The sequence below is a fragment of the Cariama cristata genome, unplaced genomic scaffold (assembly GCF_000690535.1).
Source record: "Cariama cristata isolate BGI_N322 unplaced genomic scaffold, ASM69053v1 scaffold34160, whole genome shotgun sequence".
Classification (NCBI taxonomy): Eukaryota; Metazoa; Chordata; class Aves; order Cariamiformes; family Cariamidae; genus Cariama; species Cariama cristata.
In genome coordinates this window covers 1-9,008 of record NW_009595852.1, presented here as the reverse complement: position 1 = coordinate 9,008, position 9,008 = coordinate 1, and the positions used below count along the sequence as shown (strand labels likewise).

The following is a 9,008-nucleotide window of genomic DNA, read 5'->3' as shown; positions in this document are numbered from 1 at the left end:
ATAAACATGTTCAGAGTCTTACTGAAATTTCCTTTAAAAACAAACAAATTAAAAGCCCCCTGCCCCCCCCCCCCAAAAAAAAAAAAACAAAAAAAAAAACAAAACCCACCCAAACTCCAAACAAAAAAAACCAGCAAACTTCAAGATACTTGGAAGGATGAGATCAACATTTTGAAGATTCCCTGCACAGGACAACCTAGGTAGTATCCATTGTCTGATCACCCTCTGCACCAATAATAAAAAAATGGTACATTATTTTTGATCTTTTGTGTTTGTCTATATGACTTCCCTACTTTTACCAGGGTTGGGAGGGGTGCGTGTTCATTTTTCAGCAAAAGCATCATTTAATGGAGGATTCCTTTATACACAGCTGGCAAAAGCATACAGCAATCAGACATTATCACAGATGATAATCCTTAATATCTTCAGTCTGACAACATGGAGGGTATAATAAGGGAGATGGCTGCACATCATCACTCTAAATGCTTACAGCAGACAAACTGCAGATTTGTTGTTTGACAGTAATCGTGGAAAATGCAGAATAATAAAGTAGATTGCTTTCTATGGCTTATTTTCTTCATCTGAGCATATGCCATGTGTTTATTTCGAATGTTTAACTGTTTATGCAGTTTAATTGCTCTAAAGCTGTTACGAGTTATCTTGTGTTTGCCTGAAGCTATAGATGACTTGTGAGCGACTTTCACCGAAAAGTACATATTGCATCAGTAGTAGCAGTGGAAGCCAGTTCTACCAATGAGTGCTATTTTTTGATTCAGATCAATGAATTCTCCATCTACTACAGTAATTTAGACATTCAGTAATTTTTTTTTACTGACGGATGTTGTGATTTATGTTCACTTCATTGCTTATCTGGATATTACGTCCTCCTAAAGTTAAGTTGTTGTATCCTTAACACTCCTCTGAGCTGTGGCAGGAGACGGCTGTTGGCCACTTCTTTTCACTCTCTTAAATCAGCCATACAGGCGCATAGTTTGTGTTGATGAGAAACTGTTAATTTGGTGACTAATACACTGATTCCATCTTGTGTAGAGAAAATTCATCATTTTTGATATCTGTTACAAAAATGACAGTTTCTTTGAAAATTGAGCCAGTACTTATGGAGTATCACTGCCTTCATTTGGTTCTAGAAGTACTATGCAAGGATTAAAATGATATGTGTAGGCAGAGATGGAACTTTTCAGTGAAGATATGTCAGCCGAAGGGTGTGGTCTGGGGTTTTGTTGGTTGAGTTTTGAGGGTTTTTTTGGCGGGGAGGTGTAGAAACAGTATGTTATCTCTGATGAGATGATAGGATCTCTTGATTCCTTGCCATGCAGTTGTGATGAGGGTTAGGCAGCACAGAAAACTCTTTTGTGGTGGTTCCAGAAGTGCTACTTTCTAGTCAGGTTTGCTTTCCCACAGTATAGATGCTGCCCATTTTAGGAATTTAAGCAAGAGTAAAATAGAAGCATATTAATGGAGTAGGTAATTTTTACATAGCTAGTGTTATCAGTTTGTTTAGCTATGTTAGCTGTGCAAAAACCCTCTCTAATAATTGTATCAGCAGCTGTACATGCATGCACAAGATAACTTTTGCTATGGAGTCAGTAAATTACTCTTCCCCTCTGCAGCAGCTATCATGATTTATTTTAAAAATAATGAAAAAATCTGATTAAAAGACTAAACATCACCCATGGACTGATGCTTCGTTCCCTTTTAATGTTTGTGGAGCTGATTTTTGTTTCTGGAAGGCTCAGAATTTGAGCTTGGGGAATATGAAGAGACATTTTCAAAAATAGAGATTCTTATACTGAGAAACTTACACTGTTTCTATTTATGGCAAAATATACATCATTATGAAATAATCAAACCAGAATGAGGTGTCAATCTCTGTTAATTTCTGTGAGAAAATAATACAAATTTCTTTCAGGCTGGACCGCTAACCAAAGTGACGATTTGTAAGGACAAAGAAGGAAAACCTAAGTCTTTTGGATTTGTCTGCTTTAAGCACAAAGTATCAGTGCCTTATGCAATAGCTTTGCTGAATGGAATCCGTTTGTATGGAAGACCAATTAAAGTGCAGTATCGGTTCGGTACGTTTAGTAGTCTCAATGATTAAGTCTTTGTAAATTTTTTTTTAATGACTATTTTTGAATCCTACAGTCTTTTACAACAATATCTATTTATCATTGGAACAAATTACAGTCCATTTTTTTTTAAGAAACAAAAACTTATTGTGGGTTTTGCATAGGGAAGGATTCAGTCCATATTTTTTGTTTACTAAGCGAATACAATAGGTTGGTTCAGAACAGTAGAACTTGCAAGCCAGCTCAGACCACACTGTATGGAAAACGTAACAACACAGGTTTTCATGCCAGATTACATTTAGGAATCAGGGTGTGACTTTAATTTGCAGTCTGGCAGGAAAAGTTGATTCAGTAAGTGCAGCAACTACCAAGCTGTTTGATAGTTTTTATACTAAAGCCAGAGTGGTCAGAGCCGTTGTGTTAAGTGAAAGGGACTGTCGTTTGAAGAATATAGTGAAATCAGAGTCACATTCTTCATTTTATGTTTATGAAAATAAACCTTCTAGAAAGGTAATGATCAGGCAGCGTTTGCAACCCAAACATTAAGGACTCGTGTTGACACTATGCACTGTGCCACTCCTTACTTCAAAGGCTGTACCAGGGCAGTTGCTGGGTTTAAGTAGAATGGCTGAGGTTCCTAAAATCAGAAACATCTCCCGTGTCTGTAACTGAATGGGACTTACTCTGTTCTTCCTTACTTCAACAGCCCTGATTTATGCTTCTGTAAGTAAATAAATGATAAATGAATGTTTTCAAGCAGTAAAATGATGCTATAGATTATCTGCCATAAAATGGCACCTTATATTTATATACTACCTTAGATACACTAGCACACCACAGATGACACAGAACACTTTCTGTGTTTTTAACTTGTTAATTGAATAGTTGTAATTGAATAGTTGTTATGTTCTTGTCTTATTTACAGGGAGTTCTCACTCATCAGAACTAAACAGCCCTACACATGGTTTTGAGAACTATATTGACTTATATTCACCTTCATATAGGTAACAAAGATCCCTTGTGAATTAATTGTATGATTATAATTTTTAAAAAATCTTATTAAGAAAATGAGTTGATGTGGTAGAGCAACCTTTAGGCTTTTCATTAAAACAGCTGTTGCATGCTTTAATTGCATCCTTACTGGTGACTTGCAACGGGCTGTAGTTAATTTTAACGTTTGGTTGTTTAGCTTGCCAGAGGCTCAGTTAGGTTGAATTTTCCATTCCTTATTTGTTTCTGCAAGAAACAACCATGAGAAAATACTGAAATTCGGTGTTTGTACTAACAATGTTTGCAGTTGTTGGCAGAAAAAAATCTGACAGTGGAGATAGTATTTTTAAACCCCACTGAGTTTCTATCTGTATTTTTTGTGTGAAAATGTACAAGCAGCTGTCATGCACATATGAATGCACAGGTGTAAACTCATTATAATGGACGTCTGAACACCCCAGTGTCAGTATTTTTCAATGTTTCAACATTTTTATTTACAAATGTGACAGAACTCTCTGTGGAAGCTAAACTTCCATGGTGAAATCTAGAACATTTTGTGGCTGCACTTAAGTGCATGTGAGAATTACTCATTAATTGAGCTTTTGGGTCTATTTGCCTTGTATTATCAGTTTTTTTGGTGGAAGTCCAGTTGTTAATAGCTCAATTCTCCTCTTGGAAATTCTCATTATAGCCCAAGAGTTAAGTCTCAGCACTCTGGTAAGCAGTATGTGGTGGATGTCTAGTCTTTGTACGTTTGCTTGTTTTTCCTAGGTATCAAGAGCCTTATGGAAATCCTCCATTTCCTGTTACTCCTTTTCCAGTGAACAATACTTTACCTCATGAATACTCAGGCTTTCAAACGATGGTGAGTTCGTGTTAAAAATTAAAAATTTGGGAGCTTTTTTATGAAGTTGGATGTATTCTGCATTTCTGCAAACAACGCTGCTTATTTCATGTCTCAAAATGTGGTTCAGGCTGCTAACGTTGGCAGTATTAGGTCTATTTATTTTAGGACTTAAGGGTACTATAATAACAGGGACTCTACCAAACCAAACTGTTTTCTTGTTGCAGGAATGTCTTATAGGTATGTAGCTTAGGGAGGCTAAAAATGTCAAAGTCTAGAGACGGAGCTCTCTCCTGTACTGTGTTCCAAATCAAATTCCCTTGGGGAGAAAAGCTAACCTAGTAAAATTGCAACCATGCAAGCCATAGCTTCTTCATATACAGCTAATTCAGAGAGGGGGCGTCTTAGCTCTTCTACTCAATTCAGAAATGCCCAGCAGCAGTTTGAAATGTCCTAAAACCAAACCTAAAACTCACCCAACAAATCTCCACTGTCCAAGTTAGGGCAACAACAGTTTGAGGGTTTCTGGCCTGAACCTTTACATGCCCCTGCAGTTGTCACATTCATGATTCACAGCAGTAGACAGTGAGAACCCATATTCTACTTCCCCTCTAACAGACTCTGATGCACTGGGCCATTCTTGTCCTAATCTCTTTTGTCTGAGATATTCCGCAAGGCAAGGGAACTGCTCTCTTCAGATGGCAACCTGTGGGCCAAACCCTACTCACCAAACACATCATGGAGCTTCTGAATCTGATCAATATAGGTCGGTAGGACTGAAGAAACCCAGCATTTCATGGGAGGTACCAACTGTGGACAATCCTGCTGTCACCCAGTCTGACTGGGGAACGGCCAGCCCTTTGTAACTGGAGACGGGGAAGAAGATAGTTGACTTTTGCTAGCTGCAATCTGAGAAGGAAAATGGAGATGGTCTGTTCCCTGTTGCACAGATGTAGTGGTAGCCTGCCTCCCCTCTTCCCAGGCTGTGCCCTCAGAAGAGCTGGTGCTTGCACAAGCTTTCCCATCCCCGCCATTGTTCAGAAGTGTACCATCTCCTCCACTGTGCTTGACAGTGAACCCATTCCTCAGTAATAATGCAGTACATAAACACAGAGAGACCAAACTCGGCAGAGCAGCACACACAACCAACTTCATCCCATTTTCTGCTTGCTAGAAGGGATGGTCTTGCAGTGTGTTTCCAATGATAGTATTAAGCGATCTCAACACACGTACGCCTTCACTCATCTACCTCACCTTTATTTGGGTGAGCCAGGCAGGTTACTCACTTGGAGTCTGCCTGGCCATATAACATACTCAGACACGCTCCTCATCATTTTTCTGGTTACTGCCGGTCAGTAGAAAGCCGCTCTTTTCTGACCTTTGTAATTCCATTTCTGTATTTGGCCTGTGCATTTTGTATGAGAGGGACTCTTGGGATACTTCAGGGACTGCAGCAATAAGCTGCGCACTTACTGCATTGTTCGAAGTGCTTTGATCTATGGATTCACTATACCTTGTTGGAACGCCCTGTTCCACATTAACTTTAAAATTAGTTAAACCAGGTTAAAAAAAATTGCAGATGTGCATGTCTTTACATTAACGATAGGCACCGCAGTTACAAATATTTATAAAATACATAGATGAAGAAATGAAAGGAATGTCATGTCTGATTACCTTACACAAGGACTACCTTCCAGTTTAATCTTAACTCAGATTATGTCTCTGTTCTAACTTTGCCATGAAAAAAATTGTCTACTTTTTCCAACTATACTAGTATATAAAATAAAATATATGAGCGTTATTCTCAAACGTTCTGTGTTATGTTCTTTTATAATTTATCAGTTTTTTCATTGTATAAGCTGTAATGAATGCAAAATTAAACTAATCAGAACTTCCTCTTTACAGTGTTAACAACTCAAGTTTCTGTTTCTCTAGATGAACCATTTTTTAGCACAGCAGTACACAGTACAGAGTCCAATGGGTCAACAATTTCCATACTATCAGATGACTCCACCACCGCCTTCAAATTTATCCTTTTCTCCCTATCAGAATCAAGCTGCAAATTTTAAGTCTGCACAGAGTTCTTTTGAATTGGCCCTGCCACATTCAAGTGACTGTGAAGTGCACCAGGTGGATGAAAGCACCTCTAAAAGAAAGAGAGAACAGCAAAGTTGTGACAGTGACACTAGTATTGAGGATGAGAAAATGAGGCAAAGAGAGCGTGACCAAAAATTCAGTAAGTGCAAAGCCAAGAAAAAGAGGCATTAATACTGTGTAACTGCATCCATCTTTTTTTAATTATATTTGCTATTTTTTATTTGAGAGAAATTTACTCTCTCATCTTTGCACTTTATTAAAAAAAGGAATGTTCAAGATTCATATTATTTTTGAAATGTGTTATGCATACAGTATACTGATACTTTATTTAATCTCAACCTATTTAAAGAGGAAAGTACTATTTAAGGTATAGGAAACATTTAAGATGTTGAAGTTTTCCGAATAAAGGAAGAAAACTACTTGGTTCCTCCCCCTGCCCTCAAGAATCATGGAAGGCTGTTATTTCACTACTATAGAAACTTTATGAAAATACATAATTTCAGCCACTCATGAAGCATATGTGTAATTTCCATCACTTATGGAATGTATTTTTGTGAATGATGTAAGAATTTTCTGAAGCCATTGAAGAAGCAAGCAGGCTAGAAATTCTAAGTGTCACATCAGAGATGTGCTCATCGCTGAAGTATCAACACCTATAACTTTTTTCTGATTTAGCTCTGTTGTTACTTTCAGTTAGGATGACCTTGTGTGGTTATTAGAACTTTTTTTTTCCAGTAGTAAATTTGAGGTCAAATATGGGCATCTGCACTAACTACAACACTTACGTATGTATCAATACTCAAATGAATGTATGTACTTTATGGCTGCAGTTATGTACTGACTAAACTACATGCATATATATATATATATGCATTTTTCTATGAAGTTACTCTCGTGTTTTATTTGCTTATTTGAGAATCTAAATGTTCATTGTAACAAATGGATGAAAAATTTAATGAGTATCTCATCTAATTGATAGCACAAAAGCACGAGTCAGTGGAGTTAGTACTCCCTCTTAAGAAGAAAAGTTTTTCCCTTGTTTAGCAAAGGAAGAATAAACTATCTGGTATCGTGATGAATCAAAGTAGTCAAATGACCTGTTGTCTATCTTCACAGCTGCCACCAACAACCTATAGACAGACACACAGGTACTGTCTTAGACAATACCAAGTAGAGGGGAAATACTTTTAAGATCCTGTTATATGAGAAAGCAAAACACTTAATTTTCAGCTATTTAATATTGCTTAAAGTTAAGTCTTCTGTTCAGACTAGGTGTAGGCTTCAAATTGAACCTGACAGTAAAAAAAGGATTTTGGTTTTGTTAAACTCAGATTTCTTGCTTATAATGTTAGGTTGCTTGAAAGGAATACTTTTCATCCCTACACCAGTATTGAGAAAGAATATCGAAGTTTCCTCGTTTAAAGGTGATGTGTTTTACAAGCCCAAATGAGTTTCAGAAATGGAAGAATGTTTAGCTTGCAACAATTTCTCTTTTGTCTGATAAATGGTAGCTAATAAAATCACTTTCTCAAGACACTGCTTTTAACTTCCCAAAGGGATCACTTCTTTAGCCTAAGAGACATTCCTATAATGCCATAGTATAGGACCCTTGAAATATCATTAGCAACTGAATTCAGCCTTCTCTTGGAAGAACTTCTGTAACAAAGGTTTGTGCCTTAATTAAGATTTAGGCCTTATGCTTTAAGAAACTTGCTCAGTCTGCCCAATCCCTTTCCCTTTTTCCCTCTACCCCTCTACACAAACACCTGCCCTTTTATCTTTTTGGTTCATTGTTTTTTGTTTGTTTTTTTTTTCCCCCACCAGTAACTTTAGGACTAAGCTATGTAAATGTATTCTAACTTCTCTTGGAAGATACTGCTGGCATTATACCTGGAAGTCACTGATCACAAAAGTTGCCACAATAATGGCAAAAGTTAACAAGTAAAATACAATTGATTTCTTTAAACTTGTTCCCTGTGTTATAGGAATTTAAATGTGATCAAGTAGAAGAAGAATATGTTAACATTAGCTTAAGTTAGAAGTGAAGTTCATCAGACAAAAGAGGAAACAGATGGATGCCCAAACCAGAGTTAGCCTACAGAAAGAGAAACTTAGCCAGGTCTACGCTAAAGTGTCCTTATCAGACTTTGCCAGTGGATAGATAAGATAATCTGTTCTATGCAATTATACTCTACAAAAGGAATGTCAAGGAGGATCACAAGTGAGCAAGCTGTATGAAGCTGCCAAAAAGCAAAACTAGAAAGCATTGAGAAGTAACAAAGGTCTAAATGTGCCTATCCGGTACGCACTCTGCCGGAGTTCCCAGTGCTGCAGCAGCCTGGTTCGAGAGACAGGCTGGAGTTTCAGCTGCCAGTCCCAGGTGGAGTAGTTCTGTCAACAGCGAGCATGTGCTTTCTAAATTTTATCCAAAAGTGTTCTAAGTTGGATCTCTTCAGCAGCAATAGCATTGCAGTGCTGATTTAAGTAGGTGACACAGCTGGTTCGGAGGAAGCAGCTTGATCTGCGGGCCCAACTCGGAAGACTCCTGTTGTTTGTCATTTTCTGATAACAAACTTCTGGTAGCACACATCCAGCTAAGAGCTAGTGAAAAAAAAAAAGTTTTTTTATACGTTGAGTCACAAGATAGGCTGCACGCACAGCACCACACGCCGCTCCCTCCCCTGCCCTCTCAATTTTACTTGAATGCCGCCCACTAGTACAACACACATTGGTCCTGTCAGTAAATGACATCAACGAGACAAAAAAAATCACAGGCAGACCGTGCCCTCGGCGGCTGCAGGTCGGATTTTAAGGCACAAAGTGCATTTCACCACAAGCTCTGCGGCCGTGGGGATACCACGTCGTGCGGCCCGACCGGGGCGGCAGAGCTACCAGAAGCCTGCCCTCCATCCCAGTGGTGCTGGGGAACTGGAGGAGCCCTCCCTGGCTCCAAGCTGCGGGGAAAGCTGAAGCTGAGGGCGGCCCCAGCC

General features: G+C 38.5%; 1 protein-coding gene across 1 annotated transcript; it reads left to right on the top strand.

Moving 5' to 3' along the window:
• Positions 1-1,930: 1,930 nt before the first annotated feature.
• Positions 1,931-6,157, top strand: RBM11 (RNA binding motif protein 11; the record flags this gene model as incomplete). Its single annotated transcript, XM_009703651.1, has 4 exons — positions 1,931-2,093; positions 3,013-3,091; positions 3,849-3,942; positions 5,857-6,157. Coding segments are annotated over 4 exons (637 nt in total), but the record flags the coding sequence as incomplete, so codon positions are not given.
• Positions 6,158-9,008: the final 2,851 nt, after the last annotated feature.